This window comes from Salvelinus alpinus, chromosome 9 (assembly GCF_045679555.1).
Source record: "Salvelinus alpinus chromosome 9, SLU_Salpinus.1, whole genome shotgun sequence".
In the NCBI taxonomy this organism is placed as follows: Eukaryota; Metazoa; Chordata; class Actinopteri; order Salmoniformes; family Salmonidae; genus Salvelinus; species Salvelinus alpinus.
Window position 1 is genome coordinate 67,982,057 of NC_092094.1, and position 20,881 is coordinate 68,002,937.

At 40.7% G+C, this 20,881-nt stretch overlaps 1 protein-coding gene across 1 annotated transcript in view; it reads right to left on the reverse strand.

The window, feature by feature from the left end:
* The window catches only part of LOC139530510 (ALK tyrosine kinase receptor-like), a 745,539-nt gene that overhangs the window by 354,095 nt on the left and 370,563 nt on the right, over positions 1 to 20,881 (reverse strand). The window contains exon 4 of the mRNA XM_071327001.1: positions 15,318 to 15,522. Coding sequence (XP_071183102.1) covers positions 15,318 to 15,522 — 205 coding nt within the window. The remainder of the gene's footprint in view (positions 1 to 15,317; positions 15,523 to 20,881) is intronic.

Genomic DNA, 20,881 nt, shown 5'->3' on the forward strand with positions numbered 1-20,881 from the left:
AAACGCATTTGTCGGCCATTGTTGCGGCACTAGTCTGGCTGTAACGCACACTGTATGTCTAGTAACGTTAATTTTAAAAATCTAACTCAGCGGTTGCATTAATAACTAATGCATCTTTCATTAGCTGTCCAACCTGTATTTTTTTAGTCAATCTAATCGATAAATAATCGTAAACTTAGGTGCCTTTCCAAGATGGCGCCGGCCAGAATGCATGCCATGTTTTGACAGATTACATTGCATAACCACGATTTGTGATGCTAAATATGCACATTTTCGAACAAACTCTATATGCATTGTGTAATATGATGTTACAGGACTGTCATCTGAAGAATTCTGAGAAGGTTAGTGAAAAAATGTATATATTTTGGTGGTGATAACGTTATCGCTCTTTTTGCCTTGAATCAATGCTGGGGTGATGTTAGCTCATGTGGTATGCTAATATAACGATATATTGTGTTTTCGCTGTAAAACACTTAGAAAATCTGAAATATTGTCTGGATTCACAAGATCTGTGTCTTTCAATTGCTGTACGCTGTGTATTTTTAAGAAATGTTTTATGATGAGTAATTAGGTAATACACGTTGCTCTCTGTAGTTATTCTAGTCGCTTTGGTGAGTTTTGTGATAGTGGCTGCAATGGTAAACTATGATTTATAACTGAAAAATGCAAATTTAAAAAAAAAAACATATGCTATACCATAAATATGTTATCAGACTGTCATCTTATGAAGTTGTTTCTTGGTTAGTGGCTATATATATCTTTATTTAGTCGAATTAGTGATAGCTACTGATGGAGTAAAAAACTGGTGGAGTAAAAAAAGTGGTGTCTTTTGCTAACGTGGTTAGCTAATAGATTTACATATTGTGTCTTCCCTGTAAAACATTTTAAAAATCAGAAATGATGGCTGGATTCACAAGAAGTGTATCTTTCATCTGGTGTCTTGGACTTGTGATTTAATGATATTTAGATGCTTGTATTTACTCGTGACGCTATGCTAGGCTATGCTAGTCAGCTTTTTTACTGTGGGGGGTGCTCCCGGATCCGGGATGAGTACCAAGTAAAAGTTAAATTACGAACCTAGTTGGTTTAGGCACAGAAAAAGACAGGAACCTTCCCGCTAGCCATGATTTGCTGTGATAATGGATGGGCTGGACATGGCAAAAGATACGTTTGGATTGGTCAGCCATGTAGCTTGCTTCTGTCTATAACGTGAGCTGCTCAGTTTGTGTTGATAATATAACGATAGCCATCGACCTACCAACGTTTTTCTACTTTTCTCAACAACACTGATGCCCTGAATTTAGCAGGCGCTATCGACAGATCAGTTGAAAAAAGTAGTGATGGGCTACTTGCTGCACACGCCATGGTTGTTTCTACAATGTTAACTACAAAGGAACAAGCAACTTAATGTGAAGTGAAATATACATAATTAATTACTCATGTAATTACTATGTTAAAACAATGGCAGACACCCAATTTAGTACTTGTAGTTGTGATCAGTGGGAATCCATCTAAATCTAGTAAAAACGTTCTTACAGCAACAATAAGTGTAATTACTTATTATGTACTTTCAATTATTAAATATTTTGCAGGGTATATCAAAATGTCAGTTATCACAATGTCGTTATGAAGAAAAGTATTGTAATTACATGCTTCTACAAAGGAACAAGCAACTTAATGTAAAGTGAAACACATTTTATTTACTCATGTAATTAATATGTAGTTACTATGTTACGTGTTTTTGATTGTAGTAGGTGAAATTTAATACACTTTCTTGAGTGTTGGTGTTAATCGGACAGTGATATGTTTGAAAGCAATGGAATCCACGGAGTGACCCAAAAAACCACTTATGGCAACAAAACATGCTTATAACCCTGTCAAAATAATGAAACGCATTAATTTGCTGTAGGATCGTAGTTCCAAAGATGTCGTATTGGTTGATATGAATGAAAAGTTGAGAATCTGTTGTTTTCGACAAAATAGCGCTTACAGGGGTTGGTTGCATTTAAAGGGCCGGTACTGGCCACAATTGACTGCTATTTAAATTAACGAGGCAAAGTATCTGGCACCAGGTACTCCTGGCTAACATTTGCTCTAGGGGGTGCATGCTAAGAGTGAAAATCTTACAGTTGATATACTAATCGGATGTCTTTTGAAGAGTTGAGTGTACTCCTTTCTTATTTTCTTTACCCAACCAGTGCATCCACTCAATAACATGGAGATGCTTCTTTAAAAATGTTTTGTCCGTTTGCCCGTTAGTCTCCACAACGGCCCCTTTATTGTCTGCCACGCTCTTTAAATGTGTTGTGTGTGACAAAGTTGTTTGTATAATTGGCCTTAGAAGTATTATGCAGTGATGCACTTGTAATAATCAAAGCTAGAGTGAATACTTGTAATTACTTAAAAGTAAATTTTAGTACCTTTTTAGCCCACTAGACCCTTAGTGGTTCTGAAAACCATGTTTTTATGTCCCACACATTTATAATGGATTCCTTTTGAAGTGCGCGACACATTTTTCAACAGTACTTTGGTTTACACTGAACATGTGTTCTTTGTTCATCCATAACATGTCAGGTAAAAGGACTTATAAACAATACAAGAAGATGGCCTCATCAGCAGAGGATGATGCCATAACCGAAGTGGTAGATATCAATATCCCTAAGCAAGAGGTACAGGAACCAACTGTGGTTGGTGTAGATGACGATATACAGTGCATTCGGAAAGTATTGAGACCATTTGACTTTTTCTATATTTTGTTACAGTTTAATCCATTTTAGAATAAGGTTGTAACGTTTTGTCCCCCTCATCAATCTACTTACAATACCCCATAATGACAAAGCAAATACTGGTTATTAGAAATTTCTGCAAATGAATAAAAAATATAAATATCACATTTACATAAATATTCAGGGTCTTTACCAAGTACTTTGTTGAAGCATCTTTGGCAGCGATTACAGTCTCAACTTTTCTTTGGTATGACACTACAAGCTAGGCACACCTTTATGGGGAGTCTCCCATTCCTCTCTGTAGATCCTCTGAAGCTCTGTCAGGTTGGATGGGGAGCATCGTTGCACAGCTATTTTTAGGTCTGTCCAGAGATGCTCAATCGGGTTCAAGTCCGGGCTTTGGCTGGGCCACTCAAGGACATTCAGAAAATTGTCCCGAAGCCACTCCTGCGTTGTCTTGGCTGTGTGCTTAGGGTCGTTGTCCTGTTGGAAGATGAACGCTCTGGAGCAGGTTCATCAAGGATCTCTGTACTTTTCTCAATCTTTCTCTCGATCCTGACTAGTCTCCCGGTCCCTGCCGCTGAAAAACATCCCCACACCATGATGTGCTAAAATAGTTGTAGGCTTTTGCTTCAAGTCCTATTGTTTCTAACTTCAATATGCTCTTTAAAACTTCTTAGTGATCCCTTCGCGCGCCAATCACGTTAACGGGATTGATTTGACAACACCCAGTGAAATAGCAGCGCGCCAAATTCAAAAACAGAAATTCTCATAATAATAATTAATAAATCATACAAGTGTTACACATGGGTTTAAAGATGAACTTCTTGTTAATCCAGCCACAGTGTCAGATTTCAAAAATGCTTTACGGTGAAAGCAAACGATGCTATTATCTGAGGATAGCACCCAAGCAAACAAACACAGACCATCATATTTCAACCCTCCAGGCGCGACACAAAACGCAGAAATAAAAATATAATTCATGCCTTACCTTTGACGAGCTTCTTCTGTTGGCACTCCAATATGTCCCATAAACATCACAAATGGTCCTTTTGTCCGATTAATTCCGTCGATATATATCCAAAATGTCCATTTATTTGGCGCGTTTGATCCAGAAAAACACTGGTTCCAACTTGCGCAACGTGACTACAAAATATCTGAAAAGTTACCTGTAAGCTTTGTCCAAACATTTCAAACTACTTTTGTAATACAACTGTAGGTATTTTTAAAAATTGAAGATGGGTGTGTTCAATACCGGAGGAAAACAAAGTGGAGCGTGCTTTCAGGTCACGCGCCTATAACAAAGAGTACACTTCCCTCTACCTTTATTCTGAACAGTGTTACTTCTTCATTTCTCAAAGGAATAACCTCAACCAATTTCTAAAAACTGTTGACATCCAGTGGAAGCGATAGGAACTGCAAGAAGGTCACTTAGAAATCTGGATTCCCAATGAAAACCATTGAAAAGAGAGTGACCTCAAAAAAAAAATCGGAATAGTTTGTCCTCCGGGTTTCGCCTGCCAAATAAGTTCTGTTATACTCACAGACATGATTCAAACAGTTTTAGAACCTTCAGAGTGTTTTCTATCCATATCTACTAATAATATGCATATCTTAGGTTTTGGGCCTGAGTAGCAGGCAGTTTACTTTGGACACGCATTTCATCTGGACATGAAAATACTGCCACCTATCCCAGAGAAGTTAAAGGACGAACCACTGTAGGTGCTGTAACAACATTCTTCCTAGATTGAGATGGATTCCCATTGATCACAACTACAAGTACTGTATTGGTGTCTGCCATCATGTTGCAACATACAGTAGTAACTATATTGTTAATTCATGATGCATTTCCCTTTAAATTAAGTTGCTTGTTCCTGTGTAGAAACATTGTAGCTAAGTTACTTTTCTTTACAACATTGTAATAACTGACATTTTGATATCCTGTTAAATATGTAATTGCATTGAAAGTACATTGTAATTACACTTGCAGGTGCTTTAACAAGTTATTCAACATTGAAGTGTATTTTCCCAATGATTGTAATAGCTGCTTGCTCATGAGTACCTACATTATATTATTTTGAACAACATATAACTTACATTACACCTTTGAAGCCAGAGAAATACACCCTTAAATCCCTTTTCAAAAGGCAGGTACATAGTTTACAAAGGTTATACCATTGTGTTTCACTTTATATTAAGTTGCATGCTCCTGGGTAGGTACATTATAGTTACATGCATATCCAATGTAAATACATTGCCCTTACATTTAATTCAGTACATCCTTTAAGCCAAATAATATAGAAAGAAGATAACTGAAGCTGTAGTTAATGACAGGGTGTGTATTGTTACCAGTGGCGATTTTAGCATGTACATCTTGGTGGGGAATAAAAAAATAAAAAGAATGCATGGCAAAGCCACTACAACACAACACTAAACAATACAATACATGAATTGCACTATAATGGTGACAAACGGTGCCCACAAACTGTTAGGGCCTAAATAAAGTTGTCTCAACACCTCACCCCTGCTACACCTGGCTATCAGCGGAGCATTGTCTGGTAGCAAAACAGTTCATTCAGCCTGATTTACTGCCTTTAAAAAAAAATGGCTGAGTTGCTTTAACAAATGTGGTTTCTACTGACAATTAAGATGTACAGACTATGGAATCGATGAGCGGATAAGAGGCAATCAGTCATTTTCATTAAGACATTAATGAGCTAGGACGGACGTAGTCAATATAATTTTTTGTTCAGCACTTTTGAAATGTACAGCAACAGAATTCAGAACATGGGCCGTTCTTACAGTATTCTCCCTGTACACCAAGTCAGAACCATAGGATAAATAAAAGGGGGCATATGTGACCCGACTCTAGAAACTAGGCGCGTATGTCGCACTTCACAGGAGAGTCGTTTGAACGTAAAAACATGTTTTTATCAAAATGCGTTTTTTGGCAGAAATGCCTTCTCGAACATGTGAACCTTCATGTGCCTTAATAACAAACGTGTATGCCATCTGTAAATACGAATACAATTGTTAAATTATGCGCCTTGTTGGGTAAGCCACAGAAAAAGTCAAGCAACCTTCCCACTAGCCATGATTGGCTGAGATAATGTGTGAGCTGGACATGCCGAGAGAGGAATTTGGATTGGGTTGCCAAATTGAGCTCGTCAGTCTGTGTTGGTAATCCTGTCGAATGCTGCTTTAAAAAAAAATGGTATTGTGTAGTGGAGCTGCATAAGTGTTGCTCTCCATTTTCTGGAGGATCAAGTTTTGAAATCAGTGGAATTAGAGTATGATAGCTAAAGAGATGGAGAAAACACCTGTCTCCGGATTACATCTTCAAACTAAGAACAAGCGTCGTATGGCATTCCTGACAGAGAGATGCGTCCATGATGCATGTTGATGTATACTGCACAGGTAAGGTAGTCTAGCGTTAGCTAGCTACATTTTCAGATATTACACGTTTCTAATTTTCACAGAAAGTTTTTTCATTTCAGGCTAGTGTACTGTTAGTTAGCTAGATAACGTTAGCTGGCTGGCTCCCTAGCTGACGTTATTTGTTTCCCAAAGCCGTTTGCTTTTCTAGTTAGAGCCTAATGTTAGCTAGCTAACTTCGGACCTGGTTGGTTCGCTCCCAGCACTGTGGCATTGTTGCCACTTTGTTCCTTGATGTTTAACAAGCTAATGTTAGCTGGCTGGCTCGTTAGCTAACGTTACGTGACGTGTGTGGTCTTAAACATTGTTTACCTAGCTAGGTTCATTGTTTACCTACCTAGCTAGGTCTTAAGCTAAAGTGTACTGTTAGCTAGCTAGCTAACATTAGCTGGCTGGCTAGCTGGCTGGTTAGCGGACATTATTATTCGTTTCCCAGAGCTGTTTGCTTTTCTAGTTAGAGTCTAATGTTAGGCAGTGTGGCACTTTGTTCATTGTTGTTTAACTAGCTAACGTTATGTGTCATGTGTACAACACCCATTGAATATGGTCGGTGTCAGTAAACGTCTGCAAAAAAACGTAATGAAATTGTTGCCAGCAGAGCTGGTTAGGCTGTTTTCATGTTATGAAGAGGTAAACAAAACATCGGTCAGCGAGTCAAGTGTGCGCTCCGAGAGCGAAACTAGATGGGTGGGGCTAAAGCTTAAGAGGGTGTGAACAATGCTGAATGGGTGTAGACAAAGAAGAGCTCTTCACGAGATACCAAAACATTCAAAGGCGATTTTTTTCAAAAGTGAGTTTACAAGTTGAGCAACTTTCAAAGCATAATTACTTTCCCATTGTTCCTCAAATGCAATGTATGATATACCATTTAGTAGCTCTGAGTCTCTACTTTTATCCAATGTAACAAATACCGTTTCACATTTTTCTACATAAGACCGCATCCAGTTGGTGAGTCACATAAGCAAACAATGAAAGCTCTTACAATATTCGATGACATTTCTCTCTAGGCTATAGGCTACATGTGCACCACCAACAGCTAACAGCTTACTACACAACATACACTTAGTATTACTTTGTTAGCTACAGTATACATATCTCCCTGGCATATTACATAATTTATGCAGTAGCATACGAGACATTTTTGGACTAACCTTGTTGTGCTGTTCTCACTTAAACAGGAAGCTGATGCGGTGGTGTCACGACATCCGCCTTAAGTTGGTGCCTCTCCTTGTTCGGGCGGCGTTCGGCAGGCGGTGTCACCGGCTTTCTAGCTGCCACTGATCCACGTTTCTTTTTCCATTTGTTATGTGTTGATTGTACACACCTGGTTCCCATTACGTTATTATTATTTCCCTATTTAACCCTCTGGTTCTCATTATGTTTTAAGCGTGATTGTTTCTGGTTTTGTGTTAGTCTTTTGTGTTAGGGTTTGTTATCCCTGCGTGGATTTGGCTGATTATTTTAAGAGTAAAGTTCGGCGCCTGACTCCGTCCTCACCTCTGCACAACTGACACTTGACAGGCGGTCCTTCGTGGGCTTTTTTTGTCATCAAAGTCTGGCATTCTCTGGATTTATGGTGCTTTCAAGACAACTGGAAACTCGGGGGGAAAAAACAAGGTTGAATCAGGATGACAAGAGTGATCTTCTGGTCGGAACTCTAGAAAGAGGCCGAGATCTCGACTTGCAATTCCGAGTTGGATGAACATTAAAAACGTTTTTTCTGAGTTCCCAGTTATCTTGACGCACTGTAGTTATTTGTCCCTGTTTCGAGTTTCCAGTTGTTTTGAGAGCGGCGGAAGTAATGCTTGATTGACATCATGGCCGATGTTGAATGTTTTAAGCTTGGAAAAGAGACCCTCATTGTTGAATTTGCATTTTCAACTTGTAGTGTAATGTTTATGGCCAATGAGGATTTGCCAGTAGATTGTTGACTTGAATCATGACTGCTAGCTTCCTAGCTAAGATTTTGAAAGTATAACGTGATTTGACGTCATTTTATCTGTGGCCAATGACCTTGACCCTTCTTGGATGGGCACTTCTAATGTAACTCTACGGCAGCACCCAAGGGGCTTGAATTTTGTAGGCTCTACCCTTAGATCTGGCGATGACGTAGTGTCCCCATGAGTGACATGACACTGAATCCAATCAGTGCACAACTAGAGAACATTACCAACCCCTACGCTCTGTATTTTCCACTAGCTGCCCCACCACCAGAGAAAGCACTGAGCTAGGCTGAAACACCTGCATTTTGGATCTGTGTTACATAAGTTTGCATGCAGCTAAAATATTAACTCCATGATGATTATTCATCTTTTTTTTTTACATTGTTTGCAAACTAATACAGTGGGGAGAACAAGTATTTGATACACTGCCGATTTTGAAGGTTTTCCTACTTACAAAGCATGTAGAGGTCTGTAATTTTTATCATAGGTACACTTCAACTGTGAGAGACGGAATCTAAAACAAAAATCCAGAAAATCACATTGTATGATTTTTAAGTAATTAATTTGCATTTTATTGCGTGACATTAGTATTTGATCACCTACCAACCAGTAAGAATTCCGGCTCTCACAGACCTGTTAGTTTTTCTTTTAGAAGCCCTCCTGTTCTCCACTCATTACCTGTATTAACTGCACCTGTTTGAACTTGTTACCTGTATAAAAGACACCTGTACACACACTCAATCAAACAGACTCCAATCTCTCCACAATGGCCAAGACCAGAGAGCTGTGTAAGGACATCAGGGATAAAATTGTAGACCTGCACAAGGCTGGGATGGGCTACAGGACAATAGGCAAGCAGCTTGGTTAGAAGGCAACAACTGTTGGCGCAATTATTAGAAAATGGAAGATGTTCAAGATGACGGTCAATCACCCTCGGTCTGGGGCTCCATGCAAGATCTCACCTCGTGGGGCATCAATGATCATAAGGAAGGTGAGGGATCAGCCCAGAACTACACGGCAGGACCTGGTCAATGACATGAAGAGAGCTGGGACCACAGTCTCAAAGAAAACCATTAGTAACACACTACGCTGTCATGGATTGAAATCCTGCAGCGCACGCAAGGTCCCCCTGCTCAAGCCAGCGCATGTCCAGGCCCGTCTGAAGTTTGCCAATGACCATCTGGATGATCCAGAGGAGGAATGGGAGAAGGTCATGTGGTCTGATGAGACAAAAATAGAGCTTTTTGGTCTAAACTCCACTCGCCGTGTTTGGAGGAAGAAGAAGGTTGAGTACAACCCCAAGAACACCCTCCCAACCGTGAAGCATGGAGGTGGAAACATAATTCTTTGGGGATGCTTTTCTGCAAAGGGGACAGGACGACTGCACCGTATTGAGGGGAGGATGGATGGGGCCATGTATCGCGAGATCTTGGCCAAAAACCTCCTTCCCTCAGTAAGAGCATTGAAGATGGGTCGTGGCTGGATCTTCCAGCATGACAACGACCCGAAACACACAGCCAGGGCAACTAAGGAGTGGCTCCGTAAGAAGCATCTCAAGGTCCTGGAGTGGCCTAGCCAGTCTCCAGACCTGAACCCAATAGAAAATCTTTGGAGGGAGCTGAACGTCCGTATTGCCCAGCGACAGCCCCGAAACCTGAAGGATCTGGAGAAGGTATGTATGGAGGAGTGGGCCAAAATCCCTGCTGCAGTGTGTGCAAACCTGGTCAATAACTACAGGAAACGTATGATCTTTGTAATTGCAAACAAAGGTTTCTGTACCAAATATTAAGTTCTGCTTTTCTGATGTATCAAATACTTATGTCACGCAATAAAATGCAAATTAATTACTTAAAAATCATACAATGTGATTTTCTGGATTTTTGTTTTAGATTCCGTCTCTCACAGTTGAAGTGTACCTATGATATAAATTACAGACCTCTACATGCTTTGTAAGTAGGAAGACCTTCAAAATCGGCAGTGTATCAAATACTTGTTCTCCCCACTGTATGTGACAAATATGAATGCCAAAATAACTTTTCTGGCTAAACGGGTGAGGAGCCCCACCTTCCCTGAAAGACGGGTCGCCACTGATTGTTACAACATCTGACGGAGTCCTAGCCTAGCTTATTTAAGTGATAATGCCAGAGAAGCCAGTGTTGAGGATATACAGTTGAAGTCGGAAGTTTACATACACCTTAGACAAATACGTTTAAACTCAGTTTTTCACAATTCCTGACATTTATGCAGAGTAAAAATTCCCTGTCTTAGGTCAGTTAGGATCACTACTATTTTAAGAAAGAGAAATGTTAGAATAATAGTAGAGAGCATAATTTATTTAACCTTTAATTCCTTTCATCACATTCCCAGTGGGTCAGAGGTTTACATACACTCAATTAGTATTTGGTAGCAATGCCTTTCAATTGTTTAACTTGGGTCAAACGTTTCGGGTAGCCTTCCACAAGCTTCCCACAATAAGTTTGGTGAATTTTGGCCCATTCCTCCTGACAGAGCTGGTGAAACTGAGACAGTTTTGTAGGCCTCCTTGCTTTTTCAGTTCTGCCCACACATTTTCTATAGGTTTGAGGTCAGGGCTTTGTGATGGCCACTACAATACCTTGACTTTGTTGTTCTTAAGCCATTTTGCCACAACTTTGGAAGTATGCTTGCGGTCACTGTCCATTTGGAAGACCCATTTGCGACCAAGCTTTAACTTCCTGACTGATGTCTTGAGATGTTGCTTCAATATATCCACATCATTTTCCTCCCTCATGATGCCATCTATTTTGTGAAGTGCACCAGTCCCTCCTGCAGCAAATCACCCCCATGCTTCAAGGTTGGGATGGTGTTCTTCGGCTTGCAAGCCTCCCCCTTTTTCCTCCAAACATAACGATGGTCATTATGGCCAAACAGTTCTATTTTTGTTTCATCAGACCAGAGGACATTTCTCCAAAAAGTACGATCTTTGTTCCCATGTGCAGTTGCAAACCGTAGTCTGGCAATTTTATGTTGGTTTTGGAGCAGTGGCTTCTTCCTTGCTGAGCGGCCTTTCAGGTTATGTCGATATAGGACTCGTTTTACTGTGGATATTGATACTTTTGCACCCATTTCCTCCACCATCTTCACAAGGTCCTTTGCTGTTGTTCTGGGATTGATTTGTACTTTTCGCACCAAAGTACGTTCATCCCTAGGAGAAAAAACACATCTCCTTCCTGAGCGGTATGACGGCTGCGTGGTCCCATGGTGTTTATACGTGCGTACTATTGTTTGTACAGATGAACGTGGTGCCTTCAGGTGTTTGGAAATTGCTCCCAAGGATGAACCAGACTTGTGGATGTCTGCAATTCTTTTTCTGAGGTCTTAGCTGATTTCTTTTGATTTTCCCATGATGTCAAGCAAAGAGGCACTGAGTAAGATAGGTAGGCCTTTAAATACATCCACAGGTACACCTCCAATTGACTCAATGATGTCAATTAGCCTATCAGAAGCTTTTAAAGCCATGACATCATTTCTGGCATTTTAAAGGCACTTTAATACACAATTTAGTGTATGTAAACTTCTGACCCACTGGAATTGTGATACAGTGAATTATACGTGAAATAGTCTGTCTAAACAATTGTTGGAAAAATGACTTGTGTCATGCACAAAGCAGATGTCCTAACTGACTTGCCAAAACTATAGTTTGTTAAAAGAAATGTGTGGAGTGGTTGAAAAACGATTTTTAATAACTCTAACTGTATGTGACCCGTTTCAGGAAACTAGGCATACTCGCGAGTCACTACTTCACAGGAGAGCCGTTTGAAATAAAAAAATAAAAAATCTAAATGTGTTTTTTTGGCAGAAACGCTTTTTCGAGCATGTGAACTTTCATGTGCCTTAATAACAATTTTCTATGCCATCTGTAAATACAAATACAATTGTTAAATTACGAGCCTAGTTGGTTAAACCACAGAAAAAGCAGCAACTTTCCCACTAGCCATGTTTGGCTGAAATAATGAGTAGGCTGGACATGCCGAGAGATGAGTTTCGATTGGTCTGTCATACAGTGCGCTTTTATCGATTTGAGCTAGTCAGTATGTGTAGGTAATCCCATCTAAAACGCAGCTTTAAAAAAAAGAAAGAAATGTATCGTGTAGTAAAACTTAACCGTAGACTCCACTATGCAAGTATCCATTTTAATAGAATGTCACTGCAACAACTGTTTCAGAGCACTCTCGTCTGAGTGTGCCAGAGCGCAGAATAACTGATGAATTTACGAATGCTCAACATCGCTTGAATATGGCCAATGTCGTCAAAAAAGCGTAATTAAATTGTTTCCAGGAGCACAGTTACAGTCACCAACGCTCTGGATAACATGAAAACATCCTAACCAGTTCTGCTAGGGTGAGTAAAATGTTCAGAGTCTGGGTAAGTGCTAAAGTTTAAGATGATTATTATAGCATTGCACACGGTCAGTGTGAGCCAGAGTGACTTGACACTACGGACCAAGCAAGCTGTACATCCAAAACGGAAAGGACACAGGACGTCTTATTTAATGAAAGGGGTTGCAGTCTGCCGTGAAGCTTTCATCCATGTATACGGGTAAGAGTCTAGCTACTGTTTCAGATGTTATAATTTCTAAGTTTCTAATTTTGTCAGAAAGTAGTTTTCATTGCAAGTTAAAGCTTAGCTGACGTTATATGGCTGGCTCGCTAGCTAAAATAAATTTTATGATCTGTGTGGTAACGTTCTCAGAATGCCATTACGCATGGCTAGTTATAGCCTAATGTTAGCTAGCTAACTAGCGATAATATAACCTATTTGGTTAACTTTAGATAGCTATGACTATCGGTTTGTACTCTATGGATTAGGATTATGGTTCATTGTTTAGCTAGCGTGTCTAGACAAATATATCTCTGGCATTTGTCTTTCAGCATCAGTAGAACACGCCTGACTTTCCTCCACCAGTCATACAAGTAGAATGGTCTAATGCCCCATCAAAAAGAGAGCTAGCACAAGCAAGCAAAGACAGCAGCGCAGTCATCAACTACATGCACCATTTCTTCACCAACTATGGAGTTGGGGAAACATATGTGGACCTGAATTGTGGTAAATGCAGTGGCAAAAACAAGAACAAGTTTGTGCTCTGGTATTGTGCCTGGCGGACCATGCACAAGTTCCACCACAGTCTGGACATTCACTTCCTGATCACAGGCCACACCAAGTTTTCCCCCGACTGGTGCTACTGCCTCATCAAGCAGCGCTTCAGAAAGACCAGAGTCAACACTTTGTCTGAGATTGCTGGTGTTGTGAAGGACAGCACTGTGACAGGGGTCAACATCCCACAGCTGGTTGGACTGGAGGATGGTACGGTGCTGGTGGAAAGCTATGGCTGGCAACAACACCTGACTCCATACTTCAGGTCGCTGCCACAGATCAAGCAGTACCAGCACTTCAGGGGGAAATCATTTTCATTGTATGGTGTTATTTTTCTTGTCTAAACTTGGGAGGTGAATTGATGTTGTGCAGGGTTGTAGTGTCTTCTGATTGTTTGTTGTTGTTATTCCCTGTTTTACAGCTTCGATGCTCTGGAGCCTGGCGTTGTCGCCAAGGAGCGACATACAATAGTGTATGACATACCATTTTGAAGCTCTGAGTCTCTACGTTTATCCAATGTAAAAAACCCAACATATAAGACCGATTTGAGCCGGTCAGTCACAAATGTGCTCACTCACAAACGGTTGTTCAGAGGAGCTAGCCAACAACACAACTAACACAATCACTTCAAACTGGAGCTGTGAAGACTGCAAACTAGCTGCACTTAATTTCGTTTGACTTTTTTTTAAATGTACATTTCTTTGTATATATCAATAAAAATGATGCCAGCGGATTCATGATTTCGACTGGCTGAGCAATGCTGCCTGTCCTTGTCTCCCGACACGTTCATTACTATGAGACAGCTGTAGATCTAATTTTAATATTGTTGCAAATGTCGGAGAGACCGACAGCAAGGTTTATACAAATCTCCACTGTTGGAAAAAAATTAGATAATGTCTAGATACTTTTTATTGTGGATATCAAGTGTATAAATTGCTTGGCTAGGCTGATGAGAGAGTGGATTGAGCAGTCAGATGGAACAGAGTAAATAGGTATTTTAACGTCATAGATTTAGCCGGTGGTAACTTGTGGAATAGACACCGGCTGGAATGCGGTTTTAACCAACAACATTCAGGATTATACCCACCTGTTGTATAATTAGGTGGTCGTGAATTATGTAGTTACATGTAACAAGGTTACGTAATAGGATGCATTGTTAACATTATGCTACATTGGAGACTGCAAAAATGTAATTACAGCACATTAGTTACATTTGAAACAAGACATCTTGTAATTACATAGACATAATCATTAATTACATATGTGGAATAACCTCAGACAAGCTGATTTGTAATTAGATATCCTTGTTCCACTTGTGTAATAAACTATACCGCTAAACCCTTAGAGTATAATTACATATAAATACTATTTAGTTACTAATTAAGTACTGGTCAAGTGTTACCAATATGGTAATCTGGACACTGCCCATATGCAAGGACCCCATTTCACCATACTGTTTACACCTTCTGTATCCTGTGCATGTGACACAAACTTAGATTTTATTTGATGTAGTGTGTGTTTACCAGAGACGGTAATATGAACAACATGACCTGCACCAAAGTCAGATTAGGATATAGGCCAAGGACTAGAATAAGTGTATTTTTACCTGTAGTTCTTCCTTATTGTAGGCTACTACTTTTACAACATTTATGTGTGACATCTTTGGTTGTTTACTATACTGCTCACTCTGTTTAGCACATGGGCTCACATTTGAATCCTTAAAGAGATGGGTGGGACTAAGGCTTAAGCGGGTGTGAACAATGCTGAATGGGTGTAAACAAAGAACAGCTCTCTAGTAGGTGTACCAAAACATTCAAGGGCCATTTTCTTAAGTGGGGTTATCAACTTTCAAAGCAGAATTACTCTCCCACTGTTCCTAAACTGCAGTGCATGATATACCATTTTTTGGGGGGGTAGTGCAACCACTTACTATATGCTCCGGGAGGCAGGATTTTTATCCCCTGTCTGACACTCACTTTCTGTGCAATATCCCTCTCATCTATTGTTATACTTGATCTGTCAATGTAAGTCAAATTCTCTTTGAGTACAGAAAACCAAATAAAGGTGTAGTTCTACTTACCCTGTGATGGGCGGAAGCATGTCAGTGGACAAGAGGGCTAGCGGAATTTTGTCCCTCTCGATGAGCCACACCGTGTAGCGTCCGCTCTGCAGGGGGTGCAGGAACATGGCCATGTCCATCCCACAGGGGTCCCAACCTCCCCACAGCCAGGGGCTCAGGACCCATGGACCTGCCAAGGCAGAGCCGTTCACCCACAGGAACTGACCTGAAAAGGAGAAAGAGAAAGACGTTATCTAGGTCATTTGTCACTTCCAATCCTTCACCATTGATTTGATGATTTTATTGTTTTGCTTTTGTATGTCCCTTTCATGCCAATCTAGCTTGAACTTGAGAGAAGTCCTAGCCTCTACCCGCTAGACACTTCTGTAGATATGAAACTATTGCTTAGGTGGACGCAATATGGCAAAATCTCCACCAGCCAGGGGACAATATGGAACTACTACTCTGCCTATCCAATTAATTCAGATCAACAAAAAATGCCAAGGGGAAAGGGCTATTGGGTAGTTTCTGGAGAGTATGAAGCGGGGTAGAGTGATTATTATTGTTATTATTAACAAGTGCATCTTAAATGTCAGCGTTATGGCTAGTGAGGAAACAAAATAATCCACGTGAACGCTACATGATATGCCAATCACTGACAGGTTTGCCATAATGGAGTCTTATTGATTCAGTGATGTAACAAGAGCCCACGAGGGGACCACGCACCCTTCGTTGTGGTTGATGGATTACAGATATCCCCACATTCCAGACCAAGATTTAAAGTTCTGTGACGGCACCCTCCTTTACAAGCACTCATGAGAACAAACAAACGACTCTTCCTTTTGCCTTTTATGACTGTGAATGGCCCTGAAGGGGGTCAGCAGACCGTCTTGTGATCTACATGTGTTACTGGGTAAATGACCAGCCAGGCTTTTGAGTACTGGGGATTTGTATCCCAAGAGGAGAGAAGTCAGGATTTTCCACTCTTTGTAAAAAAAAAAATTGCCAATAGCACAAAGGACATTTAAACTTGTTTTCTGGACAATGTATCAAACCAAAAAAACTCATGACATGGTGAAGCTTGAAGCATACGCATACTGTGACATTTTTCCTAACCTTTCCTATATCATTAAAAAGGGTTTAATTAGTATTTGCTGTAACATCAAATGTATGAGTTTTACCAAAAGCATGTTTAGTACCTACAGGCTACATATTTCATCTTGCAGACAGTTAAACTGTACTGTACAAGTAGAAACATTCTGGGAACACTTATGAGGAAATCTCAAATTTAGCTCATGTGAACATACTGTGAGTATCACTATAAATTACAGGACTTGCAAACATGTCAGATCAAGTTTCTTCATAGTGTGGCCACACCAAGTTGAACTGAGTGATCAAATCTCCTTGGAAACCAAACACCGGTAGACTTTTCTTATCCTACTCAGACGGAAGAAATCATCCCTGATCTTGCGAGACTAGCTGACTGAGTTAGCAATCCATCCAATCCAATATTCAATCAATCCTTATCCCAGTCTGCTGTTCCCACATGCTTCAAGAGGGCCACCATTGTTCCTGTTCCCAAGAAAGCTAAGGTAACTGAGCTAAACGACTACCGCCCCGTAGCACTCACTTCCGTCATCATGAAGTGCTTTGAGAGACTAGTCAAGGACCATATCACCTCCACCCTACCGGACACCCTAGACCCACTCCAATTTGCTTACCGACCCAATAGGTCCACAGACGACGCAATCGCAACCACACTGCACACTGCCCTAACCCATCTGGACAAGAGGAATACCCATGTGAGAATGCTGTTCATCGATTACAGCTCAGCATTTAACACCATAGTACCCTCCAAACTCGTCATCAAGCTCGAGACCCTGGGTCTCGACCCCGCCCTGTGCAACTGGGTCCTGGACTTCCTGACGGGCCGCCCCCAGGTGGTGAGGGTAGGTAACAACATCTCCACCCCGCTGATCCTCAACACTGGGGCCCCACAAGGGTGCGTTCTGAGCCCTCTCCTGTACTCCCTGTTCACCCACGACTGCGTGGCCATGCACGCCTCCAACTCAATCATCAAGTTTGCGGATGACACTACAGTGGTAGGCTTGATCACCAACAACGACGAGACGGCCTACAGGGAGGAGGTGAGGGCCCTCGGAGTGTGGTGTCAGGAAAATAACCTCATACTCAACGTCAACAAAACAAAGGAGATGATTGTGGACTTCAGGAAACAGCAGAGGGAGCACCCCCCTATCCACATCGACGGGTCAGTAGTGGAGAAGGTGGAAAGTTTTAAGTTCCTCGGTGTACACATCACGGACAAACTGAACTGGTCCACCCACACAGACAGCGTTGTGAAGAAGGCGCAGCAGCGCCTCTTCAACCTCAGGAGGCTGAAGAAATTCGGCTTGTCACCAAAAGCACTCACAAACTTCTACAGATGCACAATCGAGAGCATCCTGTCGGGCTGTATCACCGCCTGGTACGGCAACTGCTCCGCCCACAACCGTAAGGCTCTCCAGAGGGTAGTGAGGTCTGCAGAACGCATCACCAGGGGCAAACTACCTGCCCTCCAGGACACCTACACCACCCGATGTCACAGGAAGGCCATAAAGATCATCAAGGACAACAACCACCCAAGCCACTGCCTGTTCACCCCGCTATCATCCAGAAGGCGAGGTCAGTACAGGTGCATCAAAGCAGGGACCGAGAGACTGAAAAACAGCTTCTATCTCAAGGCCATCAGACTGTTAAACAGCCACCACTAACATTTAGCGGCCGCTGCCAACATAATGACTCAACTCCAGCCACTTTAAAAATGGGAATTGATGGAAATTATGTAAAAATGTACCACTAGCCACTTTAAGCAATGCCACTTAATACAATGTTTACATACCCTACATTACCCATCTCATATGTATATATACTGTACTCTATATCATCTACTGCATCTTGCCATCTTTATGCAATACATGTACCACTAGCCACTTTAAACTATGCCACTTTATGTTTACATACCCTACAGTACTCATCTCATATGTATATACCGTACTCTATACCATCTACTGCATCTGCCATGCCGTTCTGTACCACCACTCATCCATATATCTTTATGTACATATTCTTTATCCCTTACACTTGTGTGTGTGTAAGGTAGTAGTGTGGAATTGTTAGGTTAGATTACTGTTGGTTATTACTGCATTGTCGGAACTAGAAGCACAAGCATTTCGCTACACTCGCATTAACATCTGCTAACCATGTGTATGTGACTAATAAAATTTGATTTGATTTGATTTGATTTGATCCGGGCTGGGACCTGAAGGAGGGATTCATTGCATGGAAGCTGCTCTAATAGACTTCACTGAGGACTGAGAGAGAGGAACTGGGTATCACTCCTTCGGCTGTGAATTACTCCAGACCGCTGGCTTCAGCTCCACTGGTGAGAGAGACTGGGACAACCATCCTCCATCCCATCCTAACAGAATCTCACTGAGAGGGAACAAGATACAAGTAATTTGCCTTGTTACAATATTCATATCCTATAAAAGTGGCATTGTGGTGGAAGTCATTGAGTAATTGTAAGACTGCAGGTCTAATCTACAAGCCCTTGGTCAATACTGTCCCGGCATTGTTTACATTTGAATGCTAACTGATAGCCTAGTTCATTGTCTATTCCTTGTTGGTGAGACGCTATAATTTTGTGTTGTTTTAGCCTCTAACATTAAATTTTTCAATGAATATGATCATATTCTCAAAGCCCTGTGTGTGTATTATTTCATTTGCCTGAGATTAGTATGGGAGCCATTCATATTGACCTGCGGAGACTTTCACCTCAATAACTGTTGTATCCTATTATACCAGACCTTTATATTGTGTCCGTTAACTACCTCACTGCCCAACTTATTTCGTCTAGTAAATCAAACCTTAAATGAATTTGTGGCGCTGAGTTAATTTGCGAGTGACTAGGTTCTTGAGGTTCCGGAGCTTGACGACTGTTCAGAATGAGTATATAAAGTAAGGTGACTGTTGATTAAGACTATTGAGGATATAGGATTAATGGTATAACGGTTAATGATTATCAGTAGTTGAGTTAATTCGATTATTTTGGATAGGATAACCTATAAATTAAATCAGACCAATTAATTATTCCAGTAATTAATCAAGAAATTATCTTGAATATTAATTAGCCAAAAGTCAGTGACACTTTAAGTTATCCCTATTACTATGTAACTACACTGTAATAACTGCAAGGGCACAGGCTCTGGTATGCCACTGAGTGCTATCAGTTATTACACAATTGGAACAAGGAAAGTGTAATTGCACAACCACTTGCTGAAGGTAATTCCACGTGTAATTAATGTTATTAAACATTCTTGTTCCAATATGCAACTCATTTTTTGTAATTACACGTTTGAATGTCACCTGTTAAATAACCCAAACCAAAATCGAACCTTGTTACATTTAACTACAAGGTGACACTACCATCGAATCCACATACCAGGGTTGATAAATAGGCTAGGACTGAGTAACAACAATTGTAACAAGGCACACCCGGTCATGTACCTACCCAGGAGCCCCAACTTCATGTAAAGTGAAACCCAGTAGGGTATAACCTTTCTTAGGGCTAGGCGTCCCGCTAGCGGGACAACTTCCGGAGAGACTGGAGGGCGCACAATTCAAATAAATAATCATAAAAATGATATTAAACATTATAGTACATACAAGTGTCTTATATCGGTTGAAAGCTTAAATTCTTGTTAATCTAACTGCACTGTCCGATTTACAGTAGCTATTACAGCGAAAACATGCCATGCAATTGTTTGTGGACAGCAGCCCACATCAAAATATTTTTCCACCGGCACAGGTTTCATAATTTCACAAATAACGATTAAATATTCACTTACTTTTTGAAAATCTTCCTCTGATTTGGCATCCAAAGAGTCCCAGCTATGACATGTAGTGTCGTTTTGTTAGATAAAATCCTTCTTTATATCCCAAAAATTCTGTTTAGTTGGTGCCATCGATTTGAGTAATCCACTCGTTCAACATGCAGAGAAAGGAATCTGAAAATCTATTTACTCCTCAGATACCCTAGAATGTAATCAAACTATAATATTTCTTACGGAAAGAAGTATGTTCAATAGGAAACCGATTTTAGCAGGAGTGTCCTGTCTTTATGGCACGCGCAAACACGAATTTCCAAGATTGTGTCCCTGTACTAAAACTGATATGTCTTATTCGTTTTGGAAGTTACAAGCCTGAAACCTTGAACATAGATGGCTGACACTCTGTGGAAGCCATATGAATTGCATCCTGGGAGCTCATTTTCAGTATGCCCTTGCCATTGTAAGAGCATGGTCTCTCTCCCCCCCAAAAATCCAGTTGTTTATTTCTTTGGATTTTCTCCTACCATATCTATTGTGATATATTCTTCTACATTATATTAACATTTCTACAAACTTCAAAGTGTTTTCTTTCCAATGGTACCAATTATATGCATATCCTGGCTTCAGGGCCTGAGCAACAGGCAGTTTACTTTGGGCACGTCATTCAGGCGGAAATTGAGAAAAAAGGGGTCTAGC